General features: G+C 44.2%; 1 protein-coding gene across 1 annotated transcript in view; it reads right to left on the bottom strand.

Annotated features, from left to right (window-relative positions):
- The window catches only part of ADAM17 (ADAM metallopeptidase domain 17), a 44293-nt gene extending 30159 nt beyond the window's left edge, over positions 1–14134 (bottom strand). Inside the window, exon 1 of the mRNA XM_002691486.7 lies at positions 13890–14134. Coding sequence (XP_002691532.1) covers positions 13890–13980 — 91 coding nt within the window. The 5' untranslated portion in view covers positions 13981–14134. The remainder of the gene's footprint in view (positions 1–13889) is intronic.
- Between the last annotated feature and the right edge of the window lie 6726 nt (positions 14135–20860).

The following is a 20860-nucleotide window of genomic DNA, read 5'->3' as shown; positions in this document are numbered from 1 at the left end:
CAATGAGCAACAAATGTACCAGTGGTCTGGGCAAACCAAACTGGAAAAGCAAATCTTTTATAGAAAAAAACATATTCCAAATTAGAAAGCAAAACAGTGGTGATATCTCTATCACTGTGCCCTCAACAGACGCAGAAAAGCACCCCACGGGACACCAAGAAGTGCAGTGCTAAGACCAAACGAATCCCTAAGAAAAGAAATCTAACACTTTTTCACCAGACTGACTTGGAACCCAAGAAAAGCAAAGCTGCACTGCCACAAAGGCAGAACAAGCCTGAAAGTTCCTGTAAACACTGTAGGTGGAAGCCACTTTATCAACAGCAACTCTGCTGTCTCTCCCACAGTCAGGAAGGTTTCTGGAACACACTTTCAGTGACTTAAGTCTCTGTAAAAACTGTCTAAAAATACTTGAGCCGATGTTTCCTTTCCTCTCAACAACTATCACTGCAGAAGCAACGGTATTCAAAATCATTCCAGTGGACTTAGAATGTCCTCAAAATAGAGCAGCAGGAGCTTAAAATACAAGTCTGTTGCTGCTGCAGTTAAAAATGCTCACAAAACCATTTTTAAAAGAATCTACCCTATACTTTTCTCCATCCTCTTCTCCTAAATACCCTCAACTGGTTCTTTCATCCATTCATTCACTATGAGCCAACCACTGGTCTAAGGGCTAAGATACAGCATTCAACGAGCAAAGTCCTTGCCTACAGCAGTGGGAGAGACAGACAACACTCAAAAACACCCACGCCAGTGCTGTGGGCATGAGTAGGGGAGCAGAGGCAGACAGCAGGGAGGGCCAGTGTCCAGAGTGGCCGAAGAAGGGAAAACGCCTCCCTCTCACATGGTATTCAAGCAAACCTGCGGAGGCACACTGCTATGTAGGCAAAGGAGATTTAATCAAAGTCCATTCAAGGCTCTAACTCAAGATTAAAGGGGTAGCAAATTTCACACTCATTGGGTACCACCCATTTTTTGTTAACAAAAATTTGCCTTTTAATTTTATTCCAGAGGAAAGCTGTTTCAGAAGGCGTAGATCTCCTTTATGCCAATGGATGGTTACTGGTGACCTGACCTTGCTAATTATAATGCTTACAGGCACAATGAAAAACCTTCAAGAAGCTTGTCATTTATTCAACAATTTGAGTGTTTTGTCTCCTACAAGACTCCATACTAGGCATTTCACGTTATCTTCACAAACATCCTTCGGATATTTCCCTACCTTACACATGAAGAAACAGATTCAGAGAGAAGAGTATCGCAGAGCTAACACAGCACAGTACAAGGATTTGAACTGGGTCCTGTCTGGCTGAAAACCTCGACCTTTATTGATTTCAACTTTGAAACTTTAAAAATAGCCTAGCTCTTCCTGGACCCTCCACTTCTTGGCCGCCTCCTTTCTGATGTGTCAATCAAACACGATTCTGCCTCCCTCTGAATTCTGCAGCCTTTTGTTTACACCTCTCTTCTGCATCTTTGAGTTATATTTGTCTTACCTCACAAATAGACTGTAAGACGGCCAAAAGTGAGCTCCGTTTTAAAATCACAGTATCCTTACCTCACAACACCTGGCACAGAACCCTGAACAAAACAGCGTTCCCACGTTCCCAAAATGCACAAATTCTCAATGCTGAGATGCTGACACAATCCTTTAGCCCTTCAACTTCCTTGATACAGGTTGGTACATGGACTGAGCTTCACTCAAGATCATAATCACCCCTACTGACTGGAATACTATAGTTTTATTGTCAACGATACAGGCTAGTTGTTCTCAGAGTGTGCTCCCACAACCAGTACCACCTGGGAATCTGTTTTCTCCTCAGTTCTCCACAATCGGAAATTCTAGGCAAAGGGCCCAGAATTAAGGTGCTTAAGGTGCCTTCCAGGTGATGCTGACGTTCACTCCAGTCTGAGAACCACTGAACTAGGCAACTAAGGAACAACTCAAAGTGAAGGGAAAAATCTTCAAGCGCAAAGATGTTCACTGTTCAGTCTTGGTTAGTTTTAAGAACAAAAAACTGGAAACAAACTAAGTACCTGGCAAACAGACAAGTGACAGCACTTCCTAATGACAAAGAAAAGAAATCTGCAACCATTTAAAAGCTGTCAATAACAGATTTTAAGAACATAAGAAAATACTTATGCTATAATATTAAACAAACAAAGGTAGATTTTAAAATCTATTCATATTGCATGACCTTAACTATGTACAAAAATAGGGCTAGGAAAAAAATAAGAGCAAGATAGTAACATCACTGGTTATCTTTAGGTATTTTTCTATAATAAGCACTTTTAAAAGGGAATTAGCTAAAGCATGTTAAAGTACTTAACTAATATGTTTCCACTGTAATTTACCCTCTTTTTAACTAGAGATCTCAAACCAGACAGCCTGCAGCCATTACAGACAGACAGCAGACGCCTCTTGTCCTGCACTCTTGAGCTCCTGCTCTTATGCAAGCAGTAACCTCTCAGATGCTCAGTATTTCACTGCACTTCACCAACTTCTGGTGATCCAATTTTCCATAGCTTTTTCAAAAGAATTTCTATTTCCCCCATCCAAATCCAAAAATCTCCAAAAACTTAAATATAAAACACGTAACTTCCTGTGGTAGAGTTTACGACAGTCAATACCAGACAATGCTAAGAGAACGATCTTATCAGCTCAGGTCACCTTCATGTTCTCTCTTTCAGAAACTCAACGGCTGCCCAGCACTGTGCACATGAGAACACTTTCCTCGCTTCCTACAAGTTGCTCCAGCAATCACCCTGAACAACCGAGCTTTTCTCATTTCAGCTGCTACAAACAAAAACTGGAAAAAGACACTATTTAAAAGAGTACAGCATATACTTTATACTGTAGTAATACAGTATACTGGGCTTCCCTGATGGCTCAGTGGTAAAGAATCTGTCTGCCAATGCAGGAGACTTAGATTTGAACAGGAGGATCCCCTGGAGAAGGAAATGACAACCCACTCCAGCATTTGTGCCTGGAAAATTCCAAGGACAGAGGAGCCTGGCGGGATACGGTCCATGGAGTCGAAGAGAGTCAGACATGACTTAGGGACTCAGTTCAGTTCAGTTCAGTTCAGTAGCTCAGTCGTGTCCGACTCTTTGCAGCCCCATGAATCGCAGCATGCCGGGCCTCCCCGTCCATCACCATCTCCCGGAGTTCACTCAGACTCACGTCCACTGAGGCGGTGATGCCATCCAGCCATCTCATCCTCTGTCGTCCCCGTCTCCTCCTGCCCCCAATCCCTCCCAGCATCAGAGTCTTTTCCAATGAGTCAACTCTTTGCATGAGGTGGCCAAAGTACTGGGGTTTCAGCTTTAGCATCAGTCCTTCCAAAGAACACCCAGGACTGATCTCCTGTAGAATGGACTGGTTGGATCTCCTTGCAGTCCAAGGGACTCTCAAGAGTCTTCTCCAACACCACAGTTCAAAAGCATCAATTCTTCGGCACTCAGCTTTCTTCACAGTCCAATTCTCACATCCATACATGGCTACTGGAAAAACCATAGCCTTAACTAGACGGACCTTTGTTGGCAAAGTAATATCTCTGCTTTTGAATATGCTATCTAGGTTGGTCATAACTTTCCTTCCAAGGAGTAAGCGTCTTTTAATTTCATGGCTGCAATCACCATCTGCAATGATTTTGGAGCCCCCCAAAATAAAGTCTGACACTGTTTCCACTGTTTCCCCATCTATTTGCCACGAAGCCAACTTTTTCACTCTTGTCTTTCACTTTCATCAAGAGGCTTTTTAGTTCCTCTTCACTTTCTGCCATAAGGGTGGTGACATCTGCATATCTGAGGTTATTGATATTTCTCCCGGCAATCTTGATTCCAGCTTGTGCTTCTTCCAGCCCAGTGTTTCTCATGATGTACTCTGCATAGAAGTTAAATAAGCAGTCTGACAATATACAGCCTTGATGTACTCCTTTTGCTATTTGGAGCCAGTCTGTTGTTCTATGTCCAGTTCTAACTGTTACTTCCTGACCTGCACACAGGTTTCTCAAGAGGCAGGTCAGGTGGTCTGGTATTCCCATCTCTTGAAGAATTTTCCACAGTTTATTGTGATCCACACAGTCAAAGGCTTTGGCACAGTCAATAAAGCAGAAATAGATGTTTTTCTGGAACTCTCTTGCTTTTTCCATCATCCAGCGGATGTTGGCAATTTGATCTCTGGTTCCTCTGCCTTTTCTAAAACCAGCTTGAACATCTGGTTTCTCTGCTTTTTCTAAAACCAGCTTGAACATCTGGAAGTTCACGGGTCACATATTGCTGAAGCCTGGCTTGGAGAATTTTGAGCATTACTTTACTAGCATGTGAGATGAATGCAATTGTGCGGTAGTGTGAGCATTCTTTGGCATTGCCTTTCTTTGGGATTGGAATGAAAACGGACCTTTTCCAGTCCTGTGGCCACTACTGAGTCTTCCAAATTTGCTGGCATATTGAGTGCAACACTTTCACGGCATCATCTTTCAGGATGTGAAATAGCTCAACTGGAATTCCATCACCTCCACTAGCTTTCTTCGTAGTGATATTTTCTAAGGCCCACTTGACTTCACATTCCAAGGTGTCTGGCTCTAGGTGAGTGATCACACCATCGTGATCTTAGATGTGAAGATCTTTTTTTGTACAGTTCTTCTGTGTATTCTTGCCACCTCTTTTTAATATCTTCTGCTTCTGTTAGGTCCATACCATTTCTGTCCCTTACTGAGCCCAGCTTTGCATGAAATGTTCCCTTGGTATCTCTAATTTTCTTGAAGAGATTTCTAGTCTTTCCCATTCTGTTGGTTTCCTCAGTTTCTTTGCATTGATCGCTGAGAAAGGCTTTCTTCTCTCTTCTTGCTATTCTTTGGAACTCTGCATTCAGATGCTTATATCTTTCCTTTTCTCTATTGCTTTTCTCTTCTTTTCACAGCTATTTGTTAACGCCTCCCCAGACAGCCATTTTGCTTTTTTGCATTTCTTTTCCATGGGGATGGTCTTGATCCCTGTCTTCTGTACAATGTCACGAACCTCAGTCCATAGTTCATCAGGCACTCTATCTATCAGATCTAGGCCCTTAAATTCTATTTCTCACTTCCACTGTATAATCATAAGGGATTTGATTTAGATCATACCTGAATGGTCTAGTGGTTTTCCCTACTTTCTTCAATTTAAGTCTGATTTTGGCAATAAGGAGTTCATGATCTGAGCCACAGTCAGCTCCCGGTCTTGTTTTTGCTGACTGCATAGAGCTTCTCCATCTTTGGCTGCAAAGAATATAATCAATCTGATTTCGGTGTTGACCATCTGGAGATGTCCATGTGTAGAGTCTTCTCTTGTGTTGTTGGAAGAGGGTGTTTGCTATGACCAGTGCATTTGCTTGGCAAAACTCTATTAGCCTTTGCCCTGCTTCATTCGGTATTCCAAAGCCAAATTTGCCTGTTACTCCACAATACAGTGCGCTATTCAAGAGTACTGCATCATTTAGGATCTCCTCCCAAACCTCTCAGCTCTCCGCTGCCACATGTTAGTTTCCCTCACTTGGCCTCTTCTGCCTAGTCCTCCTTAGGGATCTGACTCTCACTCCTTTTTAAGGTCTTCCACCCCCACCCCTTTCTTACAAACACATCCTGCATGTACTCCTCCCCTTTCCACCAGACCCGACCTACTCATTTACTCAACAAATACTTTACTGAAAACCTCCCACCTTCCAAGCACTAGGGATATTAATGGAGAGAAAGAAGATGTATTTCCAATATTGTGACTTTGGGAGAAACAGCATGATACCCGCCCCCCTCCCCCGCCCCCCCAAAAAAAGATAAAGTACTTCACAAGTCTAGGGAGAGGAAACTGCAAGAAGTTATAGAAGGACACAGAGGGAGCATGACCTGTGTGGCAAGCCATGGATGCTTCCCCAGAGAACAGCACTGAAGTTAAAACCAAAAGGATGAGGAGGCGGCCAAGAGAAGAAAAGGACAGAGTTCTCAGTGAGGGCATATCTATGCTGAGGTCCACAAGAAATACAGAACATCATACACTCAGAGACCTGAAAGCAAGTCAGGGAGGCTGGAGGGCAGATTGGCAGGGAGAATATGAACAGGGGGGAGGCTGGAGAGGCAGGCAGAGGTCTGGTCAGGGAACTGAATTAAGGACGCAGGACTTTGGACAAGGGCAACAGGTATCAATTGGAAATTTCATCCTGACTGTGAAACCAAATCCTCTAAAACAAAGTTCTCTTGCTGAGCTTATGATCAACCTCTCTATCCAAAACTTAACCTCTCTATCCAAAACTTAGGACTGAAACCAAGCAGGACCCTCCCAGGTACAAAAGCCTTTCTGTCTCCTGCTGCTTATTTGTAGAAAAGGCTTTAGCCTCCCAAGCATTCCCTGAGTTCCAAACGGCAGATTCAGTCAATTACTAATTAGAGAAGTAAGGGACTGCAGAAACAAAGAAAAAGCAGTCAAGAAACAATAGAGTCCGAGTTCCTCCTCCAGGGATATACAGAACAAAATGACACAAACCCCTGAGTTGTTCTGCAGGAACTAGGACACCTCCCCCTTCCCCGGGGGAGGATGGTGACGACAAGCTGACCACCAGAACGCAGACCCGACTGGTTGGAACCAGAAGGCTGAAGATCAAGACTCAGGAAACACCACCCCGTTGCCTCACCACCTACCAATCGAAAGGTCATGCTCCCTGCAACACTCACCCCAAACGTTACCTTTAAAAACCACGGGCAGCCAAGAAGATGGATCTGAGACAAGCCTACATCTCCCATCTTCTCCACTGGTGCCCTCCCAATCAATAAACCTTTTTCAGCTTCAAACTCAGACATTTCCATTTGTTGGGCCTCACTGTGCGTCAGGCACATGAACCTGGGTTCAAAAACAACTGCAGTGACTCTTTGCAAACCCATGGACTGTACCGTCCATCGAATTCTCCAGGCCAGAACACTGGAGTGGGTAGTCTTTCCCTTCTCCAGGGGATCTTCCCAACCCATGGATGGAACCAGGTCTCCCACGTTGCAGGCATATTCTTTAATTCCCTGAGATTCAGATTCCCTGAGCCACCAGGGAAACCCTGAACGGGCTAGAGGAGGACAAACCTGCAGTCTGGGAAATCAGCTAGTAAGCTGCTGAGCAATCTGGGTAGAGATCACTAGCTGACCCTCAAGCTTCTCACTTGGATATCTGGGTAGACAGTGGCACCATATACACTGATATTACAAAAAAGAAAACACAACTGGGAGCAGGTTTGGGGAAGGGATTTGTTAAAAAGAAAACACAAGCCTATGATACCAAATCAGGCTTAATACCTAACCTAACTGTAGTTTCAATCTTCACCAGAAAAGTAATCTTAAGCAACAAGTTTGGAATTGCCTGGTCAGCACGAAGGAGGTAATGCGTCAAATGGGCCCCTTCATCCCACAGAGAAAGAAGAGATATTCCACATGATAAAATCCTTGCCAGTTCCCTTCCCCCCTAAAAAGATGATGTCTTGGCCTAAAATTCTTTCACTCACAGCACCCGTGTCCCATCCTTCTTCCTATCCAAAGCTTCCATTTGGTCCAGACCCTCAGAGAACCCTTCCAGCTGCTGGCAGACATGCTGCCAATGCATAAAGTGCCTCGCCAAGCCAATTAGATCTTCACATTTACTTGGCTGAATTTTGTTTTTAACAGGTTGACATAAGGGGACAAGTGGATGCTGAAAGATTCTGAAGTTCTATACTACATCGTGTTCCTTTATATACAGTCTGCAATTATTCATTTACATAGAACTTTTTTGAATTAAGTCGTCATATGTTTGCAGTTGCATCACTGAAAATTCAGTGATTTTAGGCAGGAAAAGAGTAAATTTGTTAGTCTATGATGTTCAAAATCAATATCAGTGATAAAAAACAGCTGATACTTTCTTCATGTTCTCAAATAATACAGAGAAAGCTGCACCTTAAGGTCCGCAACAAACCAGCTTTCTGGATCCAGAAATGGAGTGGCCCATGGGTTTGATAAACCTTCCACCTTTCCCTCAAACCTGAATTGTTGTATCTTCAGGATATGCTTTTATGGCCACTGACTTTGGTACAATGACATAAAATATACCCTTATATCATTCATCATGTCCAAAGTCAAGTTTTTAAAGTAAAACTGATTTTCGAAAGAAAAAAAAAAAATTTTTTTTTAACACCAGACATTTTGTTTTGGGGTATAGCTGATTAACAATGTTGTGGTAGTCAGGTTAACAGCAAGGGGACTCAGCCACACATATACATGTATCCGTTCTCCCCCAAACCCCCCTCCCATCCAGGCTGGCATATAAAAATGAACAGAGTTCCATGTGCAACACAATAGGTCTTTGTTGGTTATTCATTTTAAGTATAGCAGTGTGTAGAAAACCTTCCCAAAGTCCCTAACTATCCCTTCCCCCTGGCAACCATAAAGTTCATTTTCTAAGTCTGTCTCTTATTAAATTTATTTTTAAACAATGAAGTGTTAGAAGAATCTGGAACATCTGTGAACTTTTTACTTGATTTCTCTTTTCTTTTTGCAATCAAGGGCATCTTCCTGGAATTCAGCTTACGGTTGTCATGCAGCGCTGTTGGAGCACTCTGCTCACTCTCCACGACTCTGCTGCACAGAATGAACAGTTCCTCCAAAAGACACAACCAGAGTCATGTCCCCATTTCTCGCACAAGTGGGAAAGGTAAAGCCAGCGCTGCAGTCAAGTGTGTATTTCGCTTGTGCAGAAAACACAGGAGACGTGACTGCTCTTCAGTGCTCCTCCAAATATGCAGGACAAGGGAAAGGCCTGGTCACTTTCCAACGAGCCCTAGGCATGGGAGAATCCCTCCTTGGGACTATGGGATAAGAAAAGAAGAACTGGGCTGTCTGCGAGGCAGTGGGCCCCAAAGACTGGAAACTAAAAACTTCATTTTATGGGTTTATACCACTTAGCGGGGATGAAGGGTGAGCTGCCTCAAATAACTCCTTATCAAGAGCCCTTCAACTGGGCTGGGACTAAACCTGGGCCAAGACTCTCCAGCAAGACCAGTCACAGGGAAACTGAGCCAAGGGGAAAGTAAGCCTAGCTCAACGTGTGTTTAGTTGCTCAGTCCTATTCGACTCTTTGTGACCCCACAGGCTCCAGGTCCATGGGATTCTCCAGGCAAGAATACTGTGAGTGGGCAGCCATTCCCTTCCCCAGGGGATCTTCCCAATCCAGGGTATTCCCAAACCCAGGTCTCCCGCATTGTACTTGGATTCTTTACTGTCTGAGCTACCAGAAAAGCCCCTGCCTAAGGGAACCTTGAAAAAACCCTGGACTGATCCATAAGGCTCTGCAGCTGAAATGGATGCAAATTCATGTTAAGAAATGAGGTTACTTCCACAGTTTGCAACATTGCTGCCTATTCCTGGATTAAATCTTGTCTCCTATTTACATTCTTCTAATCAAATAGATAAGAAATTCTGGACATCTGAAATAAGTGGACATTTGAAGTATCTGTGAATACTCAGATGGATACATGAGAGTGGAGCTTCAGAGAATAAGCCTAGGTCAGAGATCTATATTTGGTAGTTATCAGAACAGTCAAATGGTAAGTGAAACCAGGGTAGCAGATGAGATGGTCAAAGCTTACAACTCTTATTCTAAAATCATGACATCTGGTCTCATCACTTCATGGTAAACAGATGGGGAAAAAGTGGAAAACAGTGGCAGATTTTATTTTCTTGGTTCCAAAATCACTGTGGATGATGACTGCAGCCATGAAATTAAAAGACGCTTGCTTCTTGGAAGAAAAGCTATGACAAACCTAGACAGAGTATTAAAAAGCAGAGACATCATTTTGCCAACAAAGGTCCGGCTAGTCAAAGCTATGATTTCTCCAGTAGTCGTGTATGGATGTGAGAGTTGGACCAAAAGGAGGCTGAGCACTGAAGAATTGATACTTTTGAACTGTGATGTTGGAGAAGACTCTTCAGAGTCCCATAGACTGCAAGGAGATCAAACCAGTCAATTCTCAAGGAGATCTACCCTGAATATTCACTGGAAGGACTGATACTGAAGCTCCAATGCTCTGGCCACCTGATGTGAAGAGCCAACTCACAGGAAAAGACCCTGATGCTAGAAACGAGGGCAAGAAGAGAAGGGGGCAACAGAGGATGAGATGGTTGGATGACATCATCAACTCAATGGACACTGAGCTTGAGCAAACTCTGGGAGATAGTTAAGGACAGGAAAACCTAGTGTGCTGCATGCAGTTCCTGGGGTTACAAAAAGTCAGACACAACTTAGCAACTGAACAACAACAACTCTTATTAAAAGGCGGGCGGGGCGGGGGGAACCACGAGGGACGTAGGGAAGGAATACCTGGCTCCTTGGCTCACTTTAGGACTAAGGGACATATAAGAACACACTTCATTTCACCTCGCTACCTCTATGAAAGTGAAAGTGAAGTCGCTCAGTCATCTCCAACTCTTTGCAACCCCATGGAGAGTGTAGCCTACCAGGCTTCTCCGTCCACGGGATTTTCCAGGCAAGCATACTGGAGTGGGTTGCCATGTCCTTCCCCAACCTCTATGAAGGTTTCCCTGTGAAGACTTTTCCTGTCCTTTCCTCCCTCCCTCCCAATCTTCTGACTTTCTTCAAATTATACTTCCAACAGAAAACACTCACCACCTCTCACAAATACAAAACAGTGAAGTATCTGATATTCAGCCAACTGGGCCTTGAAAGACACCTACACTTAATGTTCTGGAAAACCCCATGAGGGCCAAAAGGAATTCTCCAGTTTCCCCACCCTGGCTCTCTGCTTAACTCTTTGTTCTATTTTAGAAATAGTTTATCTCTTTCACTAGTACACAGCAAAGCTGTATTACATTTCTCTTCAAGTAAAGTGGGGTGGGCAAGTGTTTCAGTTTCAATAGAATCCATCCTGTAAGCAAAACTTACATCAAAAAAGGAAGTCAGATGTCAAAATATTGAGCAGAATGATGCCATCAATAATGAGAAATGAGCACTGCAAAGTGGAGAATCCTCACACCAATTACCTCAGGGTACACGTTTCAGATACAAACTTTCACCCCTCATCTGTGACAGTATTTTTTTCTTTCCACCCACTATATTCTCTTTTATTAAATGTTACACAGGGTAAACTTTTGAAATCAAAGTGAGACTTATATACCCCAGCTGCAACCTCAACAAGATACCATGACTAGGCTCACATGACTCATAAATTTCCTAAATTATGCAATTCGTAACAGTTCAACTGAAATCATTTTCCACGGTCTATGCAGTACTCCAAAAGCCAGGATTCTATTATATATATATGTATTCTTCAGAAAATGTTGTCAAACCCCTAATCGATATTTAGTACTGTGGTTATACATGCTAACATTTATAGGATAAGAAGGCTGTTAAACAATAAACCACATTCTTTAACTATGAAATTACTCATTGGCCTTGACCAATTCAATCTAAATGCTAGGGCAGAGTTAAGCAACAAATTACATTCAAAGCCATCAAACACATACACACACACACACACAAACATTTTTCAAAAGAAAAAATACCCACAAGGCATGTATTTATTGGCATATATTTATCACTAATGGTATGAACCTGACCGGTCACTACACTTTTCTTGAGACTCATCTTTCCTGCCACTTTATTTAAAAAACTAGACATGATCTCCAAGTTTCATTTCAATTCTAACACTAAATGCCTCCATCAGGAATGTCCTTGTTTTCTCTTTTCAGCTACTTAACCTTACAGCCGGGCTCAATATCATCACCTCCTTCAGGGAGCCTTCACTAGCCTTCCCCAGCTAGTTTCAATACCACCTGATAAAAATAATTCCCCACCATAATGTCTTCTAACAGTCTCCTTCATACTCTTCTAGCATTTTCTGCTTAGATCTCTCTATTCCACTAAACCAAAAGCCTTTTGAAGATGGATTTGTCTGATCATTACACTTTCAATGTCACACATATAACCTGCATACAGTATGCGTTCTTCAAACATGCAGTGAATAAATGGCTAAGTCTGTGCATTTTTCTGGCACCAACTGTCTGCACTTTGCCAATAAAAACACATGGTCAAAAAACAAAAACAAACGAACAAACAAACCCTTAAGATTTGTGACTGTTCCTGAGAATAGACCTAGAAAAGCAAGGTTTTCTTAGAAGAAAATATAGATAGTGCAGGTACTATGTGCATTCCTAGGATTCGTGCTACTTAAAGATTCCCACTTGTGAACAAGAGAATGATAACAAAACTGAAAGTTGTATTAGTGGTACAAATATTTGTATTTCAGTTTTGTTATTCCTCTTGTTCACAAGTGGGAAACTTTTAAGTAGCACAAATCCTAGGAATGAATATAATACCTGCACTATCTATATTTTCTTCTTCTTCTTTTTTTAATATTAGGGCTTCTCTGGTAGCTCAGCTAGTAAAGAATCTTCCTGCAATGCAGGAGAGACCTGGGTTGGGAAGACCCCTGGAGACGGGAAAGGCTACCCACTCCAGTATTCTGGCCTGGAGAATTCCACGGACTACTCAATGGCGTTGCAAAGAATCTGACACAACTAAGCAACTTTCACTTTTTTTTTTCATCCTTATGAGTGGATCCTTACCCTCTTCCTCCATTCTGACCACCCCAATTTACCATTTTCCTTCAATCTGTATTAAGTTACCACATCTCAGCACTTCCTACCAGGTTCTCCCTAGCCGGTTATTAAACTAATCAATCACCTGCAACTCATTTTCAATTTGAGATAACCACAAAGCAGTAGTTCAAGTGAGAACACAACACCTTTAATACTTTCCATCAATTACGGTTTTTGTCCATTTAATAAGAAAAAAAGATTGCCAGGTAAAGTAATGCAAATTTTTTACTGGCCATAAAAAAATCTACATAGTGTCTCACTCTGCACAATATTAAGGCATCATGGTGAGATTTGGAGACCAAAACAACCATGAAAAATCACCGAGGCTACAGCTTCTCACAGTGGGAAAATACAGTTTCATACTTTATTACTAATTAACCAAACTCTCTTACATGTTAACTTTTAACAGAGAACCCTAACGGTCACTGTAAGTTTTCACTAACTTCCACCAAATTTCACATCTCTCAATGTTAGTCCTTTAAAATCCAAGCTCTTCAGAAAATCTAAATAACCCTCTACTTCTAGCCTCAAAACTGATCAAATTGGGGGTCCCTGATCATTTTTATTTAAAATGACAAGGAAGGCGTTCAAAGTAAACGGCATCACGAACTGACCTAGCAGGTTTAAGAATCTCCAACAAGCAGCTACATTTTAAATAACTACACACACGATGTTAAGATGTTTGCAAAACGCAACTCCAAGAAGAGTTCCCCAGTCACCGCCTTCCAACCAGATTACAGCCTAAGGACCTCCTAGGCAGAAAATCTAGTTCGCTTCCTCAGAGCCGTGGAAGAGATGGGGAGCTCTGGGCCTTCCTATCCTCCTCCAGAATCCTGCCTTTGCTAAGAACAAAATGTAGCTTTGTTTGTTAGCGGGGCAGGACCGGGACCGCATCTCCCTCTCCGAAGACGAGCCGTCACCACTCCCTGCCTTACCGCTTTCCGGAACACACGCCCAAACACAAACTCGAGGAGCAGACCGCTCCCAGGTCCTCAGTCACTAACAGGAGGCCCCCCACCCCACCCCAGGACCCCTTTCCCATTCAGAAAGACAAGCCCAGCTCCTCTCCTTCCCTGACTCCGAGAGCCACACCCCCTTCCTACACCGAAAACTTCGGGACGCGCCACCTTCGTCCAACACCCTGCCCCCAAACACCTGAGAGATCCCGCTCGCCTGCTCTTCCCCCCAAAAGCTGCGCGTCCCAGGCACCCGGAGCCAACTCCTCTGGGTCCTTACCGAATCGCCGCGGGGATTCCCGCTCGTCAGGAGGTCGCGGCGCCAGCACCAGATGAACCAAGCTGGTGAGCAAGAGGACACGGTGCCTCATGGTCCCGGCCCGGCCACCGGCTCCACCTCTCTAGGGGGCAGCCTTCGCCTGAAGAGGGGGCTCGGGACGCCGCTCACATTGGGAGACGAGGGGATCCGCCCCGGCCGGCCCTTCAAGCTGCTTATTCCTCCCGCGCCGCCTACCGGAAGACTCCAGAGCCCGGCTAGAGGCCCCCAGGAAGTGCAGGCAGAGCTCCCAGAGGCTGGCGCAGCCTGCTTCCGGCCGCCGCCGACCCCCCGCACCGCCCACAGCCGGAAGCCCGGCGTCACGCGCGGCATGTCGGGAGGCCCGCGCTTGCTCCGCTCCGCGCCGGCGCGCCGCAGTCTTGCCACCCCCACCCAGTCCCGTCGAGGGTTCCGCCGGCGCCGCCTGTGACGCGCAGTGCGACGTCCTGACTCGACCCAGTGGGGCCGCCTCTCTGTCCCCGGATGACCTCCGCCAGGGACGGGGTCCCTCACGAATGGGCCCGCAGAGGTGCGTCCGGCCGCGTCCCTCGGTCCCACCGCGTCTGAAAGCGATGGCCGTCCGCTTTCGGTTGTGTCCGACTCTTTGCGACTCGATGGGCTGTAGTGCTCCAGGCGCCTCCGTCCATGGGATTCTCCAGGCAAGAATATTGAAATGGGTTGCCGTTTCCTTCTCCAGGGCAATCTTCGCGACCCGGAGATGGAACCCGGGTCTCCCCGGGTTGCAGGCAGACGCTTTACGGTCTGAGCCACCAGGGAAGTCCATCTGGATAGGATCCCTGTTTTCCCTGGTGGCTCAGAATCCGCCTGCCATGAGAGAGACTCGGGTTCGATCCCTGGGTCGGGAAGATTCCCCTGGAGAAGGCAATGGCTACCCACTCCAGTATTCTAGCCTGGAGAATCCCATGGACAGAGGAGCCTGGCGGGACTGTAGTCCGTGAGGTCGCGAAGACTGAGTGACTTCCCCTTTCACCCTTTTCACTAAGCGAGTTGTAGAACCCTGGGGTCCAGAGCGGACGAGGAGCCCCTGGCCGGGTGTGCTAGGGGTGATGACCCAGTAGCGAAGTGCTGGAGCGAACGAAGGACAACTCCAGGGAGCGGGAGGCCCCCCGCGGCCGTCCCCGCGCCAACTTCTGCGAGATCAGCTTCCCAGTTTCAAACGGGGTGCAGCTTGGCTTTCCGGGCCCCGCGTCGGACCAGCCGGGTGTCTTAGGCCTCCGTCCGTTTTAAGGAGAAAGGCTTTTTTTTTTTGTCAAGACGGAAATAAACAGGTGCTTCCTTAATGCAGTTTCTCTTTCGCCCCGCTGTACGTAGAAGGTGTACAGAGTTCCAGAAAATATACGTTGGACCTAACCCCTCTGCCTGTACAGGTTAGGTTCTAGAATCGTCCAGCTAACTTCTTGAAATTCAACTTGGTGGCCACTTTTTACTTAGATTGGAGATTTGCCAAGACAGTTTGTGTTTTGTTTTGCAAATCGTTTGCATCATTTTAGCTCTAGTTGAGTGTTCATGGTACTTAATAAAACATTCTAACAACGTTGGATGTGAATTGCTGTTTTGGTTCAACTAATGTTTATACGAGTAGGACATAATACATTTTCCACGTAAGAATGGGAAATACAGCCTTTTCTCCATTCACTTCAGTTCAGTCGCTCAGTCGTCTCCGACTCTTTGAGACCCCATGAATCGCAGCACGCCAGGCCTCCCTGTCCATCACCAACTCCCGGAGTTCACTCAGACTCACATCCATCGAATCGGTGATGCCATCCAGCCATCTCATTCTCTGTCGTCCCCTTTTCCTCCTGCCCCCAATCCCTCCCAGCATCAGAGTCTTTTCCAATGAGTCAACTCTTTGCATGAGGTGGCCAAAGTACGCGAGTTTCAGCTTTAGCATCATTCCTTCCAAAGAACACCCAGGACTGATCTCCTTCAGAATGGACTGGTTGTATCTCCTTGCAGTCCAAGGGACTCAAGAGTCTTCTCCAACACCACAGTTCAAAAGCATCATATGAAATGGTAAAATGTTAGAAATGGAGTGTTATTCCTGTCTGGCCAAGTCTTAAGGCTTGGCCTTAAGATACTCATACTGTGGTTTAAATTTAGGTTCACTGCGACATGCCTCCGTAAAATCTCAGCAGCTTTTCCCAACAGTTATTATCCATAGTAACAAGTTTTGTGCATTTTTGGCATAACTAAATCTGGTGTGATCATCTGAGGTGGAAAATGCCTTCATTAAACATACACACTGATAACATACCTAATCAAAAAGTAAAGCAGAGGTACACCTCTGCCAATTGTACATAATTTTTAAAAGATGAATACCATATAAAATGAGTTGGGTACAGTTCTTTGTACAGTAAGAATATATTTTCTGAGCATCCAGATAGTCTTTTCCAGCTTATAACTTTAACAGATCCTAGATAGCATTGTCTCCTACCCCAGCTCCTGTACTGTGCCTAGATCACAGTACTTAACAGTTTAATAAATGCCATTTTAAAATAGTAAAATTCCTGATTGATTTTCTTATTCATATCCAGAAGTCCTAGATTTTCAGATAGTCAAACTTTCCAGTAATTTTTCCCATTCACAAATCAGGACCCAAATTATACTTTCCAGTTTGAGGTTTATCTTAAATTTATAAATTGTCCATATAGTTAAGATACAAGAGCACCACATGGGGGAGATAAAGAGCCAGAAGAACAGCTTAAGAGGGATGCACTGGATAGAACCAGAAGTCTGAGCCAGCTATCTTCAAACTTTTATACTCATCCCCAAAAGAATTTTTTTAAAACATATGTACATTTTTAAATCATCAGATCAGATCAGTTGCTCAGTCGTGTCCGACTCTTTGCAACCCCATGAATCGCAGCACGCCAGGCCTCCCTGTCCATCACCAACTCCCAGAGTTCACCCAGACTCATATCCATCAAGTCAGTGATGCCATCCAGCCATCTCATCCTCTGTTGTCCCCTTCTCCTCCTGCCCCCAATCCCTCCCAGCATCAGAGTCTTTTCCAATGAGTCAACTCTTTGCATGAGGTGGCCAAAGTACTGGAGTTTCAGCTTCAGCATCATTCCTTCCAAAGAAATCCCAGGGCTGATCTCCTTCAGAATGGACTGGTTGGATCTCCTTGCAGTCCAAGGGACTCTCAAGAGTCTTCTCTAACACCACAGCTCAAAAGCATCAATTCTTCGGTGCTCAGCCTTCTTCACAGTCCAACTCTCACATCCATACATGACCATAGGAAAAACCATAGCCTTGACTAGACGGACCTTTGTTGGCAAAGTAATGTCTCTGCTTTTGAATATGCTACCTAGGTTGGTCATAACTTTCCTTCCAAGGAGTAAGCGTCTTTTAATTTCATGGCTGCAGTCACCATCTGCAGTGATTTTGGAGCCCAGAAAAATAAAGTCTGACAGTTTCCACTGTTTCCCCATCTATTTCCCATGAAGTGGTGGGACCAGATGCCATGATCTTCGTTTTCTGAATGTTGAGCTTTAAGCCAACTTTTTCACTCTCCACTTTCACTTTCATCAAGAGGCTTTTTAGTTCCTCTTTACTTTCTGCCATAAGGGTGGTGTCATCTGCATATCTGAGGTGATTGATATTTCTCCCGGCAATCTTGATTCCAGCTTGTGTTTCTTCCAGTTCAGCGTTTCTCATGATGTACTCTGCATAGAAGTCAAATAAGCGGGGTGACAATATACAGCCTTGACGAACTCCTTTTCCTATTTGGAACCAGTCTGTTGTTCCATGTCCAGTTCTAACTGTTGCTTCCTGACCTGCATACAGATTTCTCAAGAGGCAGATCAGGTGTTCTGGTATTCCCATCTCTTTCAGAATTTTCCACAGTTTATTGTGATCCATAGTCAAAGGCTTTGGCATAGTCAATAAAGCAGAAATCTTAAGCAATGGCAAAGGATGAAATTTCCAGCATAGTGTAGATACTAGCATTTAAAATTAAAGCTGTTAGGTTTAAATGTACCCAATGGAATATAAATACCTGACAGATTTGAAAGTCACTATCATGGCCGAGAGGAGCTACTCCACATTCAAGGTCAGGAGGGGCGGTGGTGAGGAGATACCCTTCGTCCAAGGTAAGGAGCAGCGGCTGCGCTTTGCTGGAGCAGCCGTGAAGAGATACCCCACATCCAAGGTAAGAAACCCAAGTAAGACAGTAGGTGTTGCAAGAGGGAATCAGAGGGCAGACACACTGAAACCATAATCACAGAAAACTTGTCAATCTAATCACACTAGGACCACAGCCTTGTCTAACTCAATGAAACTAAGCCATGCTGTGTGGGGCCACCCAAGACGGGCGGGTCATGGTGGAGAGGTCTGATAGAATGTGGTCCACTGGAGAAGGGAATGGCAAACCACTTCAGTATTCTTGCCTTGAGAACCCCATGAACAGTATGAAAAGGCAAAATGATAGGATACTGAAAGAGGAACTGCCCAGGTCGGTAGGTGCCCAATATGCTACAGGAGATCAGTGGAGAAATAACTCCAGAAAGAATGAAAGGATGGAGCCAAAGCAAAAACAATATCCAGTTGTGGATGTGACTGGTGACAGAAGCAAGGTCTGATGCTGTAAACAGCAATATTGCATAGGAACCTGGAATGTTAGGTCCATGAATCAAGGCAAATTCGAAGTGGTCAAACAGGAGATGGCAAGAGTGAACATCGACATTCTAGGAATCAGCGAACTAAAATGGACTGGAATGGGTGAATTTAACTCAGATGACCATTATCTCTACTGCAGGCAGGAATCCTTTAAAAGAAATGGAGTAGCCATCATGGTCAACAAAAGAATCCGAAATGCAGTACTTGGATGCAATCTCGAAAACGACAGAATGATCTCTGTTCGTCTCCAAGGCAAACCATTCAATATCACAGTAATCCAAGTCTATGCCCCAACCAGTAACGCTGAAGAAGCTGAACTTGAACGGTTCTACAAAGACCTACAAGACCTTTTAGAACTAACACCCAAAAAAGATGTCCTTTTCATTATAGGGAACTGGAATGCAAAAGTAGGAAGTCAAGAAACACCTGGAATAACAGGCAAATTTGGCCTCGGAATATGGAATGAAGCAAGGCAAAGGCTAATAGAGTTTTGCCAAGAGAACACACTGGTCATAGCAAACACCCTCTTCCAACGACACAAGAGAAGACTCTACACATGTATATCACCAGATGGTCAACACCGAAATCAGATTGATTATATTCTTTGCAGCCAAAGATGAAGAAGCTCTATACAGTCAGCAAAAACAAGACCGGGAGCTGACTGTGGCTCAGATCATGAACTCCTAATTGCCAAATTCAGACTTAAATTGAAGAAAGTAGGGAAAACCACTAGACCATTTAGGTATGATCTAAATCAAATCCCTTATGATTATACAGTGGAAGTGAGAAATAGAATTTAAGGGCCTACATCTGATAGAGTGCCTGATGAACTATGGACGGAGGTTCATGACATTGTACAGGAGACAAGGATCAAGACCATCCCCATGGAAAAGAAATGCAAAAAAGCAAAATGGTTGTCTGGGGAGGCCTTACAAATAGCTGTGAAAAGAGAATCGAAAAGCAATAGAGAAAAGGAAAGATATAAGCATCTGAACGCAGAGTTCCAAAGAATAGCAAGAAGAGAGAAGAAAGACTTTCTCAGCGATCAATGCAAAGATATAGAGGAAAACAACAGAATGGGAAAGACTAGAGATCTCTTCAAGAAAATTAGAGATACCAAGGGAACATTTCATGCAAAGCTGGGCTCAGTAAAGGGCAGAAATGGTATGGACCTAACAGAAGCAGAAGATATTAAGAAGAGGTGGCAAGAATACACAGAAGAACTGTACAAAAAAGATCTTCACATCCAAGATAATCACGATGGTGTGATCACTCACCTAGAGCCAGATATCCTGGAATGTGAAGTCAAGTGGGCCTTAGAAAGCATCACTACAAAGAAAGCTAGTGGAGGTGATGGAATTCCAGTTGAGCTATTTCAAATCCTGAAAGATGATGCCGTGAAAGCACTGCACTCAATATGCCAGCAAATTTGGAAGACTCAGCAGTGGCCACAGGACTGGAAAAGGTCCATTTTCATTCCAATCCCAAAGAAAGGCAATGCCAAAGAATGCTCAAACTACTGCACAATTGCACTCATCTCACACGCTAGTAAAGTCATGCTCAAAATTCTCCAAGCCAGGCTTCAGCAATATGTGACCCTTGAACTTCCTGATGTTCAAGCTGGTTTTAGAAAAGGCAGAGGAACCAGAGAACAAATTGTCAACATCCAGTGGATCATCAAAAAAGCAAGAGTGTTCCAGAAAAACATCTATTTCTGCTTTATTGACTATGCCAAAGCCTTTGACTATGGATCACAATAAACTGTGGAAAATTCTGAAAGAGATGGGAATACCAGACCACCTGATCTGCCTCTTGAGAAACCTATATGCAGGTCAGGAAGCAACAGTCAGAACTGGACATGGAACAACAGACTAGTTCCAAATAGGAAAAGGAGTACGTCAAGGCTGTATATTGTCACCCTGCTTATTTAACTTCTATGCAGAGTACATCATGAGAAACGCTGGGCTGCAAGAAGCACAAACTGGAATCAAGATTGCCGGGAGAAGTATCAATAACCTCAGATATGCAGATGTCACCACCCTTATGGCAGAGAGTGAAGAGGAACTAAAAAGCCTCTTGATGAAAGTGAAAGACAAGAGTAAAAAAGTTGGCTTAAAGCTCAACATTCAGAAAACTAAGATCATGGTATCTGGTCCCATCACTTCATGGCAAATAGATGGGGAAACAGTGGAAACAGTGTCAGACTTTATTTTGGGGGGCTCCAAAATCACTGCAGATGGTGATTGCAGTCATGAAATTAAAAGATGCTTACTCCTTGGAAGGAGCGTTATGAC

The sequence above is a fragment of the Bos taurus genome, chromosome 11 (genome assembly GCF_002263795.3).
Source record: "Bos taurus isolate L1 Dominette 01449 registration number 42190680 breed Hereford chromosome 11, ARS-UCD2.0, whole genome shotgun sequence".
Classification (NCBI taxonomy): Eukaryota; Metazoa; Chordata; class Mammalia; order Artiodactyla; family Bovidae; genus Bos; species Bos taurus.
Note: the sequence above shows the minus strand (reverse complement) of the source record. Positions and strands in the feature narration are given on the sequence as shown.